Source organism: Macrotis lagotis, chromosome 3 (assembly GCF_037893015.1).
Source record: "Macrotis lagotis isolate mMagLag1 chromosome 3, bilby.v1.9.chrom.fasta, whole genome shotgun sequence".
In the NCBI taxonomy this organism is placed as follows: Eukaryota; Metazoa; Chordata; class Mammalia; order Peramelemorphia; family Peramelidae; genus Macrotis; species Macrotis lagotis.
This window is the reverse complement of record NC_133660.1, coordinates 55,654,290-55,670,369: the sequence shown is the minus strand read 5'-3', so window position 1 is coordinate 55,670,369 and position 16,080 is coordinate 55,654,290. Positions and strand designations below refer to the sequence as shown.

The following is a 16,080-nucleotide window of genomic DNA, read 5'->3' as shown; positions in this document are numbered from 1 at the left end:
GCCAAGCCAGTCACCAAGCTATGAGTCAGAAAATACTTGGTTTTGACTTCTGCCTGTGCTTTATGCTAACTGTAAAACCATGGAGAAGTCAATTGACCCCTCTCTGCTCTTCACTTTCATTATCTGCAAAATGGAGATAATAGCAGCCCTTCCCTTCCAGAGTTGTTGCAAGATGTCTAAAACCTTAAAGTACGATGTAACAGAAATGTTCTGCATGACTGTTCTGTGCCTTTTCAAGGACTGGGGAGGAAGAGAATATGGAATTTAACTTTTTTAAAAAAATGTTAAAAATTTTTGTTTACATGTAATTGAGAAAAATTAAATGTAAAATTTTAGAAATACTGTATAAATGATAGATTCTCAAATGAGATGTGTATAAAGCACTTTGCCAAACTTAAAAAGCTGTGTCAGGATCAATTAATTATTACTGCTTTAATTGCTTCACCCCCTGGGAAGTCTTACATTTCAGGGAGGTCCCACTCCAATTTCACACATTTCATGTCCATTCTCTGGGGTGACCACCCATTTTTTAAAAATCCCAAGATGAAAGCACTCCCGAATCTATTCAAGACAAAAATCTGTGGAGACTGACCTGTTAAACTGGAAATTTAGCTCCTGTTCTGGAAATACCAAACATTTCCTGCTCACAAAACCACTATGAAAATTAGCCTTGCCCCTTTCTGGCCATTTGTTGACCTGCAGGCATCATTCTAGACTTTCTGGGGAGCATTCCACACAGAGAGGTTCCTCCATCATCACTTTACCCTCTATGGGGCATCAGAGAGAACTATCACAAGGTATAAAGCATTCCTTTCTGGTGCTCTTCCTTGCATTTCCTCCTTTTTTATTTTTCTGTTTCTTTAATGCTTGTTGCCCCAAGCCATTTTAAGAAATTTTAGGATCTAATGAGATCACTGCTATACAATTGTGCACTCACTAAAAAATAGTGGTAATAATTGAGTTGTCACCCCCCAGGAAAAGGGTAGTTCCCAGCACCATGGGTTGTTGTCAGGAGGTCACCTCCTGCTGAGATGGGTTTCAGATGGAGGGTCTTTGCCACACTGTAATTAAAATCCGAAAACAAATCTTTGTCTTTAGGCATTGACTTTATTTTAATTCCTTGTGCCTATATGTTACTATAATAATAACTAGTATTTACCTAGAACTTTAAAGAATGCAGAGTACTTCACAGACATTATAGTTGGTGTCCTTTAAAGGAGAAATGTCAGGGTAATAAGAAGTGATGGACAGCTAGGTGGTGCAGTGGATAAAGCACTGGCCCTGGAGTCAGGAGTACCTGGGTTCAAATCCGGTCTCAGACACTTAATAATTACCTTAGCTGTGTGGCCTTGGGCAAGCCACTTAACCCCATTTGCCTTGCAAAAACCTAAAAAAATATATATATAAGGCAACTTTTAAACATTGAAGATAGCTTTGGTCTATGTTTCAACTCCACAGTTCCTTCTCTGAATGTGGATGGTGTTTTCCATCACAAGTCATTTAGAATTGTCTTTGATTATTGTGCTGCTGAGGAAGATATTTATTCTAGGAGTAACTTTCTCTGTGACAGAAACAGGATAATACTGAATAACTAGGATGAAATTAAGATACACTAATAATTCCTGGTACCTGATGAGCTTCCAGAGATAAAGTCTGGGGAGGAAATGATAGGATGAGTTATATTAGTGTTTGGAGTGAAGAGATCTCAGTGAGTAGCTCGGCCCTTGCTGAGCTTCCTGACTTCAGGAGGGTTTGGTTTTTTTTAGGTTTTTGCAAGGCAAATGGGGTTAAGTGGCTTGCCCCAGGCCACACAGCTAGGTAATTATTAAGTGTCTGAGGCTAGATTTGAACTCAGATACTCCTGACTCCAGGGTGCTCTATCTACTGTGCCACCTAGCCACCCCCTTCAGGAGAGTTATTCCAGGAGATGGAATTCAGATGACCTTTCGGCCAGCAACCCTAAGCAAATCTAGGAAAATTAGTCTTTCTGAAATTTATGCAAGGAGAGTTTTGTGTCTTCTCCCCACCTGCCCCTGGGTCATTTCTTGGACCCACATCTTTTAAGATTTAAGTGTCTCCTAATAAATATTTAGGACAGCTAAGGGCCTGGGGCCTGTTTCCTCCCTTTCTAGGGCTGCTGGTACTGGGAGCGCCTAGCTGATCCTCATCAACACTCATGGATGGAATTTTCATTTTCTGCATCCATTTTATTGTGCTCTAAGGAATGGGGTTTGTTATGTCTAAAGTGAGATGTAAAGACTGTGAGTGAGGCTCTCACACATTCCTATAAATGCATGAATTGTGTTGCTTTGACTCAGAGACCCCAGATGGGCCTTACCTGGCAACACTCCTGGAGGGCTGTGCCATGGGCTTCTCCAGTCCATTTTACAGGTAAACAACTGAGGCCATCAGGGTTAAGTGAATATTCCAGGGTCACATAGCTTGGGGCTGGATATGAACTCAGGCCTTACTGGCTCCAGGTATGGCTTCATATATATGCGTGTGTACACACACACACACACCTCATCACCTGGTGGCTGCCCTTTATACTCAGTCCCCATAAGGACCAAACACAATGGTATAATGACAGGCACCTGCATTTTTCTTTGACCCTGGTCCACTCCTCCTGAGGAGCCCTGGGCTTCAATGATCAGCTGCACATCCCAGCACTTGCCTCTCTCAGTTTACCCTCTTGGATGGGTAGGATTGTTTTCCTCTGTGGCCTGGAGGCTCATCTTTCAGACCCAGACAACATAAATTGCATTATCTAGTAAATAATAGGCTGTCATCTAATTAACAGCCCTGAGTTTCCCAGTGTGGTTCATCATCATTAAAATTCTTCCCCTGGAAGGGCTCAGAAAAGTGGTTATTCAAGTGCATGTGATTCTTAGCAGGCACAGGCACTGCGTCACCCATGGAGAGGTGCAGCTGGAGTTGTGGGTAATAATTGAAGAGGAACATTTCTATCTGCCTTGGTGGGTGGCACCTAGACTCTGACAACCCCAGGTGAGCGGCCAAGCCAGTCACCTAGAATCACCAAAAATCCAAGAATTTGGAGGTTGAAGAAAACTTGGAGATGATCTAGTCTGAGTGAGGTCTTTTACAGATCAATCTGGTTTGTTTGTTTGTTTCACAAGGCAATGGGGTTAAGTGACTTGCCCAAGGTCACACAGATAAGTAATTATTAAGTATCTGAGGCTGGATTTGAACTCAGGTCCTCCTGTCTCCAGGGCCAGTGCTCTATCCACTATGCCACCTATCTACCCTGATCAATAAAATTGTAAAGATCCTTATTCTTCTCCTGATCTCAAGAAGCTGGCGTGTTGTTGGGGAGACATGTATGGACACGGGTTCTTTGGTAGCTCCAAAGAAAGGGGAGATGTGCCTCTAAGAGAGACCTCCATCCCCAAATGTTTACATAGGCATGTTGGGCTCCAAGCTCCTGTCATCTGAGCAGCCACAGTTGGACCACAGTCACTTGACCTTGACGTACACATGTCCTTTTGGTCCTCTTGGAGTCCATGGGAGGATGAACAATGAACATGAGGTAATGTGGGGCAGCTAGTGGGGTTCATGTTGAAGGTGCTTTTGAGCCAAGCCTTGAGGGAACCCAAGAATTCTAAAAAGGTAGAGGAATGCGTGTGTGTGTGTGTGTGTGTGTGTGTGTGTGTGTGTGTGTCCCTCTGTACGATTTATGCAAAGGAGTCTGGAGTTTAGTGATGGGGAAGTGATGTGGTCAGATGTACACATTAGAGTTCTCATGTTGGCCAACTTGTGAAGGGTGGGTTGGAGAGAGTTCTAGGCTTGGATGGGACACGTCATAGTGATGGCTTCTCTATTTGAGACTGGGAGACCAGTTATAGGGTTGTTGCAAGGCCCATATCCCAAATAAATCAAAAGCAAAAAGAAAAGGACCTAGAGGTATAAAAATATTTTTAGTTCTTTTTGTGATGGCAAAAAGTTGGAAATTGAAATGTTCATCATTTGGGGAATTGCTTAAGTTGTGGTGTAAGATTGCAATGGATTTGAATGTGCTGTAAAAATGACAAGGGAATGGGCAGCTAGGTGGCGCAGTGGATAGAGCACTGGCCCTGGAGTCAGGAATACCTGAGTTCAAATCCAGCCTCAGACACTTAATAATTACCCAGCTGTGTGGCCTTGGGTAAGCCACTTAACCTCATTTGCCTTGCAAAAACCTAAAAAACAAAATGATAAGGGAAGTGGTTTCAGAATAAGGCAAGACCTAAAGGAACTGATACACAGTTAAGTGAGAAGAACCAGAAGACTGTTGTGCATAGAAACAGAGATGTTTGTAATGGTGATGCCTTTGAAGAATGAGAGAGGGAGAAAGGCAGGCCAGGGGTTAATATGTCCATTCAAAATAGGACTGTTACAGAATGAAACCTGGAATTCTAAATGTGGAGAGACCTGGCATTGGAAAGACAAGAGGCACATTATTTATAATGATAGAAAGCAGCCAGGAGGAGGAGGGATGGTGGGAAACAAAGGGAATCTGGAAGTGGAAGTGTGGAGCCTGGTTTATTGAGAGACATGTGGAGGATACTCTGTTGAATGCTAAAGACACTAAAGAAAAGTTAGTAAAGTAGTGTTGAAATTCAGGTGAAATTCTGCAGTCTGGGGAATCTATGAACCCCTTCTCAGAATCATGCTTTTTTAAAAAAATTCATAAAGGTAATGCTAAATTAGAAGGTAGTGGAAATAAAGTGAAACTTATTCTAATCTGAAACCCACCCAAGTAATCCTTGGGGGTCTATGAGCCCTAGGCTAAGAATCCTTAAGTTAATTAAGTGTAATTTCATCTAAAATTATTTAACAGCTCCTACAAGGCAGACATATCCCATTTACTTCCTCAGAGGACTGCTTCATCCTGGAATTGAGCTGGGTCCTCTTAACTCATAATTTGGAGACCTTTATATCTAACCTAAAATGCACTTACTCAAATCTGAAGTCATATGAAGTCTTAGACAAAGACAAAATGACAGATTAAAATGTCAGAGGAAGAAGCCTCTGGATCTCTGCTCATGCAACATTCCTTCAAACGAAATCTTTTTTTCTCTATCCCCTTCCTTTCATAATCTTCCCAGGAAGATCTGGCTCAAATGCCAGCTACAGGAGGCCTCCCTTTATCTTCTTCTGAGGCTGGTCAGCCTTTGCATCTCTCTTTGGTGTGTAGCTCAACATGCTCTGGGACTCAGTTTCCTCATCTGTAAAGTGATCAGCTTGGACTAAAGGGCCTCTAGTTTCCTCTCCAACTTTAAAGCTATCATCTAATGATTCCTCACAAGAAGGTACAGTCCTCAAGGGAAAGAATTACCAACTCATTTCTGTACACTTCATGGGACCTGAGTATTTAACAAATATTTATTTGTTGTTGAATCAATGAAACCCTGATTCAGTAATGGAGAAGAATGTCGTATTTTAAAAATATTTTTGCCCAGGGTTCCCTTAGGTCAGTCTTTAGCCTTCTATAGTTTAAGTAATCCCAACCCTTTCCCAATCATTCTGCATAGAGAATTTTAAGTATTTTTAATGCTTTTGTTTGGGCCTTCTGCAAGAAGGCTTTTTAATGTTTTAAAAAAAAAACTGCTTATTTTATCCTCGGAGGCCAGCAGTCCAATCCCCTCATTTTACAGATGAGGAAACTGAGGTTAACAATAGTTGAGTGACTGAGTGTCTGAGAGAGGACTTGAAATGCAGCTTTCATGATCCCAGGCACAGTGCTGTCTTTGGTCTACCACAACGCCCATCTAGCTCTTCCTAAGAAGGTGTGGATGTGAGAGAAGTACTGGATGTTTGTTGTACCACAGTGAATAAGTGGTGGAGACACTTGAAGACACTAACTCCTTAACTGGATTAGAAGAGAAAAAGGTAGTTTTTGGTGGTGTCTTTTCCTTCATTCACTCAATCCTTCAGTGGCTCTTTATGAATAGGCTCCATTGTGTCCATGTGTAGAGGTGGCCAGTGAGACCCAGTCCAGAGTTGTCCTCTTACACCTACCAGACCAGCCTGGAGACTTGGCCTTTTCCTAGGTCTCAGTTTCTTCATCTATAAACTGGGGGAATACTTCCCTGCCAAGGCTGTTGTGGGGACCTGTAAAGTGAGGTGTCTAATGGGGAGGGCCTGGAGGAAGAGGAGGGGACTTCCTGTATGAGCAGAGCAGTGCTGTAGGGGCTCTCCCTTAGAGGGGAAGAAGTCTGGGGAAACTGCTCGATGGTTCTGAAGTCCCCCTTTGAAAAATCCTTTGACTTTTCCTTTTGGGCAGCTGGATCGTACCTTAATTCCAAGGTCTTCGTTGGTGCCACACAGACACGGCCAGTGTGTTCAATAATAATAAGAGTTCAACCAGGAGAGATGTGTAACAGGTTTGATTAACAGGACACTACATCACTACATCTCTACATCTCTAACTCACATAGTTGAGTTAAGGGTATATATAAACCTAGTCCCCCTGTTATCAGCATTCCTCATCTCCAGGCACTGTGAAAGAGTAAAGGGCATGCCACAAAAGGTGTGTTATCCTGGCTTAAACAGGATGAGGATGAAAGGCAGATAAGGGCCAAAGCTCCTTCCGGAGAATCTTCAACAAGATAAGGATGAAAGGCAGAGAACAAACAGAAGGGCCAGAGCTCCTTCCTGAGTTCAGAGCACTCTGGTATGGACATTCCTGTTGTCCTGGTCTCATGATTCTCAGGATGAACTCCTTATGGCCATGTACTCTGTCTATTAACCCCTTACATCCCTTCACCCATGTCCCCCATGTCGGCTTTCTGAAGGCTCTGTATATCGTCAGCACCTAGGACAGGGCCTTAGCACACAGCAGGGGCTTAATACATGCTCCTTGACTGGTTGGTGGCCCAGCTCTGCCAGAACTCAGTATTCAGGAGTCTGGCTCTTGAGAAAAAAGTCCCCACTTCAAAATTTCTCTCTTTTCTTCCAGATACTCTGTGTGAGGCCAACTGGAAATGGGAAATGCCATCAACCACGCCTCTGCAGTGGACTGGGGTCATCTGATGGTGAGGGTTTACCTCAGGGTTTTTATTTACACATACATGCAGGCTTTGTGTTGTGTGGAGAGATATGTATGGTGTGGGGGGTATAGCGTGGTATGTATGTGTGTGCCTGCATGTGTGTTTGGTGTGTGTATGTACGTGTGTGTGTGGTGTGTGTGATGTGTATGGTGTATATGTGTATGGTGCATGTTGCATGCATGTGGTGTGTGTATCTAGGTGTGGTGGTGTATGTGTTTCACTTTGTGCAGTCTAGCTTCTTCCTAGTCTGGCCCTTCTGCCCTCCCAGACTCATCTGACTCTACTTCACACTCTCTGAAGTGTCCTAGTGCAGGGTTCCAACCCCCAGGCCTGGCTGCTGGACCTTCTCCCCACCCCTTCTTAGTCTCCAGTCTTCTTTGAAGACCCTGCTCAAAGCCCACTTATTCAGGGGTTCTTTCCCAGCTGTTAATTCATTTGCTTCTCAAAGGGCCTCCTGCCTGCTCAGTTTGCATGTTGTCTCCCCTAGAAGGTCAGCTCCCTGGCAAGGGAGCCTAGGTGGGGGGGTTACCTTTTATGTGTCCTGAATGCTTCAGGACCTGCCACATAAGAAGTGATGAATAAATGCTTTCTGAAGTGACTGCTGCTGAATGGAGGAGATAAGACCTTTAACTAAATAGTCACATACAGTAGAAGCTGAGCTACAGCAGAGGACAAAGGACAAGTCCCTAACTGATAAATGGTCAAAGGCTATGAACAGGCAGCTTTCAAATGATGAAATTAAAGCCATCTATAGTTTCATGGAAAAATGCTCTAAATCACTATTGATTAGAGAAATGCAAATTAAAACAACTCTGAGGTATCCCCTCACACCTATCAGACTGACTAATATGACAAAAAAAAAAGGAAATAAATGTTGGAGAGGATGTGGGAAGACTGGGACTGTTGGAAGATTTATGAACTGCTCCAGCCCTCGGCCCCAAGGGTAGTCAAACTGTGCCTGCCCTTTGACCCAGCAATACCACTCCTGGGTCTATATCCCAAAGAGATCATAAAAAGGGGGGAAAGGCCCACATGTACAAAACTAGTCATAGCAGCTCTGTTTGTGGAGACAAAGAATTGGACATTGAAGGGAATAGCTAAACAAGTTACGGTATATGATTGTAATGGAACACTATTGTTCTATGAGAAATAATGAGTGGGCAGTGTTCAGAAGAAAAACCTGCGTGCAGTGATGCTGAGTGAAGTGAGCAGAACTGGGAGAACACTGACAGCAACATTGTGAGATGATCAGCTATGATGGGGACAGCTGGGTGGCACTGTGTATAGACCACTGGCCCTGAAAACAAAAGGACCCGAGTTCAAATGTGACCTCAGACACTTGAAACTTACCAGCTATGTGACCTTGGGCAAGTCACTTAACCCTGATTGCCTCATATCCAGGGCCATCTCCTGATCCATATCTGATCATTGGACTCAGACGCTCTGGAGGAGAAAGTGAGACTGGTGACTTAGCACAGCATCTCCTCACTCAAATCCAATTCATGTGCTTGTTATGGCATCACCTCCCTGATGTCTTCTTCTTCAAGAATGAAGGACAAACAAGAACAAGAAGATAGACTTAGCTCTTCTTAGCAATAGAGTGATCCAAAATTGTTCTAAACGATTTGTAATGGCTCATGCCATCCACATCTAGAGAAAGAACTGGAGCCTGAATGCAGATCAAAGCATACTATTTTCACTTTTTTTAAAATGTATTTTTTTTTATTTTTCTTTCTTATGGTTTTCCCCTTTTGTCTAGTTCTTCTTTCACAGAATGACTAATACAGAAATTTGTGTAACATGATTGTGCATGTATAACTATATCAGATTACTTACTATCTTAGAGCAGAGGAGGAAAGAGTGGGAATGAAAAACTTTACAAAAATGAGTTTTGAAAAATATCTTTATACATAATATGAAAAATAAATTAGTTTAAAAACCAAACAGTATATATATATAATATATATAATATATAATATAATATATATAATATATATATATATTATGTCTATCATTTGGTCATTCAATTAGCATTTATTCAACACATCCTTTGAACCAATCCCACTGGCCTGTACTGGGGGGATGAAAAGAAAAGCCAGAAACCATATATGCTTTCAGGAAGCTCCAAATCCTAAGAGGGAAACCTATTTCCTACACTGAGTACAGTAATTGGAGTTACTTTTTTTAGTTTTAGTATCTATTGCTTTTCTCCAGAAAAGGAAGAAATAGCTTTGAAACATCCTATCACTTCCCGCATTCTAATTTGGCCTTTTGTTCCTTTCTTTAACAGAAGTAGTCATTAATTACAGATATGGTCTTCCTTCGATTACCCTAACTTTGCCATCGAGACAGGAGCGCTGTCGTTTTACAATCAAACCAATGCTAACTACAGTTGGTTCATTCCTCCAGGACATCCAGAATGAGGACAGAGGTATTAGAACTGCAGCTGTCTTCACCACAGGTAGTCATTAACCTTCATTTTTACTTTGCTCCTTGCCTCCCAAACTTTATTTTGGTTCTCTGCTTTTCCACAGAGGAAAAAAGGGGGGGGGGGGCTAAACCTTTTGCATCGATCTTGAATATTTTGCTTTTTCTAAGCAAATTCCTTATGTTTTATTCTTTCAAGGAGTAAGTCAAGTCTGCACCTGCTTCCTTATCGAAGCTTCCTTATATAGGAATCATAACAAAAAACAGCTGGATCTCTTAGGTTCTTGGAGGTCTAGAGGTGGAAAAGATCACAGAGATATCTAGTTCAACTCCCTCATTGTGGAGATTAAGTTACTGGCCCGAGGTCACCTGGTTGCCTTCTCTATTAAAACATGAGCTCCTGGAAGGCACGGCAAGTGTGAGAGGCAAGATTTGACTCCAGAGCCAGTTCCTTAAACCTTCCAGATGCAAATTTCAGTTCCTAAACAGATTTGGCCCACCTAGTAGAGCTGTCCAGTAGTTTATAAACTAAACAGTAAAACTCAGATCATTAGAAAACAAAATAAGGATTCACGGATTAAAGTCTTTGCACCAAATCAAAATACAGGCTTGGTTATTAATCTTTTCTATGTTTTAACTAGAGCAAAATCTGTTTTTGACTCAAAAGACTGCTTGGTCAGGAATATATAGCAGAAGGGCAGGGCTGGTGGTTAACTCTTGTGAAATGAGTCATTTTTAGATGCATAATGGAAGAAGAATGACTCCTTATGAGTCAGGAGATCTGCTTTCAAGTCCCAACATATCTAACTTTGCCTAGATTTTTACCCTATATCACTCTTCTCTTTCCTCCTGGAGAGCCATTCTTAAAAAAAAATTAATGAAAAATAAAACAAGAAATTCAGCAAAACCAATCAATACATTGAAAATATTGAACAGTTTTCAGGTTATACTTTATGGGTAGATTTGGGCTAAGAGCACATTCCTTATTGATGGAGTACCTCCATTCTTCTGAAAAAGGAAATACAATTTAAAAAACATGTGTGGTTGGTCCCTTAAAAGAGCTTTCTTAAGATATTGCTGCTCACATAGTACTTTAGCAAATAGGACAACATAGTTGTATGTTCCATAAATCATATTCAGATAATGTCTTCCTTGTGATGAGATCATTTTGAAAAGGCTGTTAGAACTCATTTAAATGGAAATGTTTTTAAATGTCACTAACAAAGTCAGATGAAAAGATTGGGACATCACAAGGGTTTTTTTAAAGGCCACACGGGCAAAGTGTCTGTACTCGGAATTGGTATTTTGAGCCTACTGCAGTTTTTTTTTTTTACCCAATTGTGTGGGTTGACAGTTGAGTAAGTTGACAATTCGTAGGCATAACAATTTCACCCAAGAAGACAAACAGGAAACCAGACAATCCAAAAGAAGCAGGTGCAGATTTGACTTACTCCTTAAAAGAATAAAACATGAAGTAACAAAAGGACAGAATGTTTGAACTTAAATCATCTTGAGTATCTTTGTTTTCAAACTTTCTTGGTTCTCTATTTTCATTTTATCAAGTGAATGATGAGCTTGTTGATAATATTCTCTTAACTTTTCTCCAAATATTACTTTATTTAACTTGTTAAACTCTTGGAGGTGATTAAAAAGGGTGGAGAAACTTCAGAGGATTTCTTTGTTTCTTTTTAATAAAGTTGCTTTTTTTTTTAACATTACTTCACCTTGATGGGTTTCAATTTTACCTCTTAAAATAGAGGTTGGACTAGCAGATATTTGAAACTCTGACAGTGTCTGTGATCATAGGATCAGAGATGAAAGAGACCTCAAGGGGCATCAAGTCTCTGCCCCCACCATCCCCTTTTCAGGAAACCAAGGTTTAAAAAGGTTTAAAGTACCGTGGACCTTGGCCAAGGTCCACCATACCATGCTGCCTCCCATGTAAAGAGAATTGCAGAGCACAGAGGTCTTCCGGGGAAATCAACCTTTTCTTCTGAAATGCCCTCAAGATTTTGAAGTTCCTCATACAATTAAGAACTTTCTTGCCTTCCATACATGCTAGTCAGCATCTCCGCTTCTGGTAGGTTTTCCTCATCTGTAATTCTTATACACATTTTTCAAATGAGAATGAGAAGTCCACTTTGGACAAGATTAGTAGAGTTGGGTTAGATGTAAAAACAACATTCTCAATAGCTATTACAAAAACTAAGAGTGACAGATTCATTTATTTTGCTTTCTGTGTTCCTGTTATAGAGAACTTGTAAAAATAAATCTGTGGGCTGGAAAATTGATTTTACTTTCATTAAAGAAACTGGCTATTAAGTTTTTCTCTTCTACAGATGGGAACAGTATTACAACTTCAACCCCAATGGAGATTTTGCTTATGAATGATTTTAAACTGATGATAAATAACATGACATATGATGTTCAGTGTCCTAGGAAAGGTAAGAAGCCATGAGAATCCAAGAAATCTTCATTTTTGCCTTGAGTTTTGGGGACTTGGGGTAGGGGTACTTTGGGTCATCAAGTGATCAAGAGATTTTGGCAAAATCCATATTTTTATCTTTCTTTTTATTTTAATATATTTATTTTGAATTTTACAATTTTTCCCCTCTTCTTGCTTCCCTCCCCCCACCCCCCACAGAAGGCAGTCTGTTAGTCTTTACATTGTTTCCATGGTATACATTGATCTAAGTTGAATGTGATGAGAGAGAAATCATATCCTTAAGGAAGAAAAGTAAAATATAAGAGATAGCAAAATTATATAATAAGATACTTTTTTAAGATGTTTTTTGTAGTTTTTTAAATTTTTTTTTAATTTATTTGATATTATTTGAGTTTTACAATTTTCCCCCAATCTTGCTTCCCTCCCTCCCCACCTCCCCACGGAAAGCACTCTGTCAGTCTTTACTTTGTTTCCATGTTGTACCTTGATCCAAATTGGGTGTGATGAGAGAGAAATCATATCCTTAAAGAAGAGAAGTCTAAGAGGTAACAAGATCAGACAATAAAGATATCTGGGGTTTTTTCTAAATTAAAGGGAATAGTCCTTGCACTTTGTTCAAACTCCACAGCTCCTTATCTGGATACAGATAATACTCTCCTTTGCAGACAGCCCAAAATTGTTCCCGATTGTTGCACTGATGGAATGAGCAAGTCCTTCAAGGCTGAACATCATTCCCATGTTGCTGTTAGGGTGTACAGTTTTTTGTAGTTTTTGCAAAGCAATAGGTTTAAGTGGCTTGCCCAAGGCCACACAGCTAGGTAATTATTAAGTGTCTGAGGTCAGATTTGAACTCAGGTACTCCTGACTCCAGGGCCAGTGCTCTATCCACTGCACCACCTAGCCACCCTTAATTAGAGCTTTTTAAATTAGAATCTTTAGTCTTTGTTCAGACTCTACAATTCTTTCTCTAGATACAGATGGTATTCTCCATCGCAGATACCCCAAAATTGTAGCTGATTGTTGCACTGATGGAACGAGCAAGTCCATTAAGATTGTTCATCACCCCCATGTTGCTGTTAGGGTGTACAATGTTCTAGTTCTGCTCATCTCACTCAGCATCAGTTCATGCAAATCCCTCCAGGCTTCCCTGAATTCCCGTCCCTCCTGGTTTCTAATAGAACAATAGTGTTCCATCACATACATTTACCACAGTTTGCTAAGCCATTCCCCAATTGAAGGACATTCACTTAATTTCCAATTCTTTGCCACCACAAACAGGGCTACTATGAATATTTTTGTACAAGTGATGTTTGTACCCTTTTTCATGATCTCTTCAGGGTATAGACCCAGTAGTGGTATTGCTGGATCAAAGAGTATGCTCATTTTCATTGCCCTTTTGGACATAATTCCAAAATGCTCTCTAGAAAGGCTGAAAAATCCATATTTTTAGAACTTTGGGTCAGTTATATAGAAAATAGTTTCTAGACATTGGCTCTATCTAGTCCTCTCTCCCCATTCCCATAGCCTTTAAAGCCTGCCTCATAGACTTTAGACTTTTGCCTTTGGTTTCCATGGATGGGGTTGGTCAGAGTTCTTAGCCTTCTTTCCTCTTTATTGCAATTCAGACTCTACTTCTCTAAGAAGGTATTCATTCCCTTTAATCCCAGAAGATGTTGCCTTCCTCAGCAGCCTTGTTTGTTTCTGTATTTCTTTGTGTGTTTATTTTGAATCTCACTTTCAACAAGCTTCTTGAACAGTGAAATCGTATTATTATACTTGGCCTCCAAATGTTTGCCTTGTATCTGTATTAAAGTCAGTACTCACTACACACTTGTTGCCCAACCAAGCCAGTGACTTCACTTGAGACCTCTGCTGGCCATGGATACTATTTACTTCTGCTTTCAGGCACTACAACCATTAAAAATTATAACTCTTTTGTATATGTACTAATGGATGTTCTTTTTGAGCAGGCATTTCAGTTGACTTTTTTCCACTAAAAATTATATATTCTGGAATTATATTAAACATGATTGTATGTGTTTAACCTATATCAGATTCCTTGCTATCATAAGGAGTAGGGAAGGAAGAAAAATATGAAACTCAAAAACCTACAAAAAGATGAGTAATGACAATTATCTTTGCATGTAATTTAAAAAATAAAATAAATTAATATTCAAAATAATTTAACAAGTAAATATTAAGCACTGTGTCAAAAAGTTAATGTTTAATTAAACATTCCCTACCACATTTTTAATTTGACCTTTCCATGGTCACATCCTGGACTTTGGTCCAGTCTTTATTCAGTTAAAAAACTAGAAAAAAAGATATTTGTTCATTCTTTAGATTGCTTTTATTTCTGAATACATCTCCCATTTTCCTCACTCTATCCTGTGAGATGTTTCTTGTCCCAAAGAATAACAATAGAGAAAAAAATGCAGTTCAGTAAACTAGTCAACATACTATATATTTTAGCATGTGAAAGATGAAATGATGGAAACAAAGATTCAACCTTCCAACAGTATTGATTTATTAAGCAATGACTTTTATATATTAAAAACAATTAATCAAAGACCAAGATTAAATAATTAAAAGGATATATCTGACCAGGATACAATATTAGATAAATCTGATTTCTAAATTAGATAAAAGATTAGGGACTTCCCAGATTGGAAAGGGTCACACAGTTAATAAATATTCGAGCTAGATTTGAACTCAGAAAGATGGGTGTTCCTGACTCCAAGTCTGGTTTTCAATAGAGAGCCACCTATCTGCCCAATCTCTTATGTTACAAGAGGATTTTCCTTTGTTCATCTGGGGAGAGAAAATGATGGGAAGGAGAGAAAGCAAATGTTTTATTTGTTATAAGGGGTTTTTTTTCCCCATACAGTGGGGCAAGAGAAAATGCTTGTTCATTGAAAAAAATTTAAAAAAAAGCTTTTTATTAAAACAACTAAAAAATAGAACTATTTATGAATGGTGAATATCCTTGGGATTTAAAATTTTAATGAAAATAAATTTTTTTGTGAGGAGTAAAACTAAGAAGTAAATAACACTTTTTTTTAAAAGATGGGGAGGGAAAAAAGAAAGGAGAAATGTACTTGGAAATGGAGATGATATAAAAGCAAAAAATAACCTTAACTACCTGTCCAGGATTTGGGACGGTTCTGTTGGCAAGGGACAGGAGCTGTCAGAACCCAAGTGGGGCTTGGCAGCCTGGACTACCTCGCTCCTCCCTTGATTATGATCACCTTGAATCTTTTCTCAGAAAAACTGAGTAGTGAGCACACAGCCGACATGGACGACATCAAGTCATTGGTCCAGAGACTCTTTACCGCACTCCACGTGGAGGAGTATCAGGTCAAGATGGAACGAAGCTTACTGGAGAGGATTGAGGAGCTGAAGGAGCAGCTGCAGCCCCTGGAGGAGGTTGGTCACAGTCACCAGCAAGGGGGCCCTCCCTTGCCACAGGTCCTCATTGCTAAGCCTGGCGAGACCTGGGAGGCAAGGAGTGATTTCCAAAGCGAGGAGGCCCATCATGCAGGGGCTCTCACTGTAATAACACGGGGGCTCAATCCAAAACCTAATGGTACAAGCAGAATGTTAGCAGAGAAAAATAGTCATTTCAGTTGACTCTTCAGTGATGTGGAAGAGTGGAAAGCAGGACCATGCTAAGGAGGACATGGGTTCAAATCATGCCCCTGATAGTTGATAGCTATGCAACCCCTTGTGCAGAGCTTCAATGTCTTCATCTGTCAAGTCAGGGTGCTGGACCAGATGATCTCCCTGCCAGCTCTAGATATTGGAATGCATCAATTGTAAATAAACATTTATTTTATTTTATATTCATTATATATCATATAACATTATATAATAACATGTATTATATGTATTTTATGATGAATAAGCATTCATTTCATTTTATATACATTATATCATATAATGAATTACTTAGTATAATATATATATTACATCATAAAATGTATACTCCATTATAAATTAGCATCCCTCTATGTCAGGATCCAGCTGACCTTTGACAAGATGCTTTTCCCCACTCCTCTCAGTTTGAGTGCCTTTTCTCAGGTGACCATCTCCTATTTATTTTGCTTTATAGCTTGTTTCTACAGCTATTTGCCTGTTATTTCTCCCCACTGGACTGTA

The 16,080-nt window shown here is 40.0% G+C and overlaps 1 protein-coding gene across 4 annotated transcripts in view; it reads left to right on the top strand.

The window, feature by feature from the left end:
• Positions 1-16,080, top strand: part of MCUB (mitochondrial calcium uniporter dominant negative subunit beta) — an 86,890-nt gene that overhangs the window by 62,335 nt on the left and 8,475 nt on the right. The window contains exons 2-6 of one of the 4 annotated variants that reach the window (XM_074228717.1): positions 3,423-3,547; positions 6,959-7,034; positions 9,340-9,510; positions 11,816-11,920; positions 15,188-15,348. In XM_074228717.1, the coding sequence (XP_074084818.1) occupies positions 3,425-3,547; positions 6,959-7,034; positions 9,340-9,510; positions 11,816-11,920; positions 15,188-15,348 (636 nt within the window). In that variant the 5' untranslated portion in view covers positions 3,423-3,424. Of the gene's footprint in view, positions 1-1,348; positions 3,548-6,958; positions 7,035-9,339; positions 9,511-11,815; positions 11,921-15,187; positions 15,349-16,080 lie in introns of those variants that run through there. The other 3 variants (XM_074228720.1, XM_074228719.1, XM_074228718.1) reach the window with 3 other exon arrangements.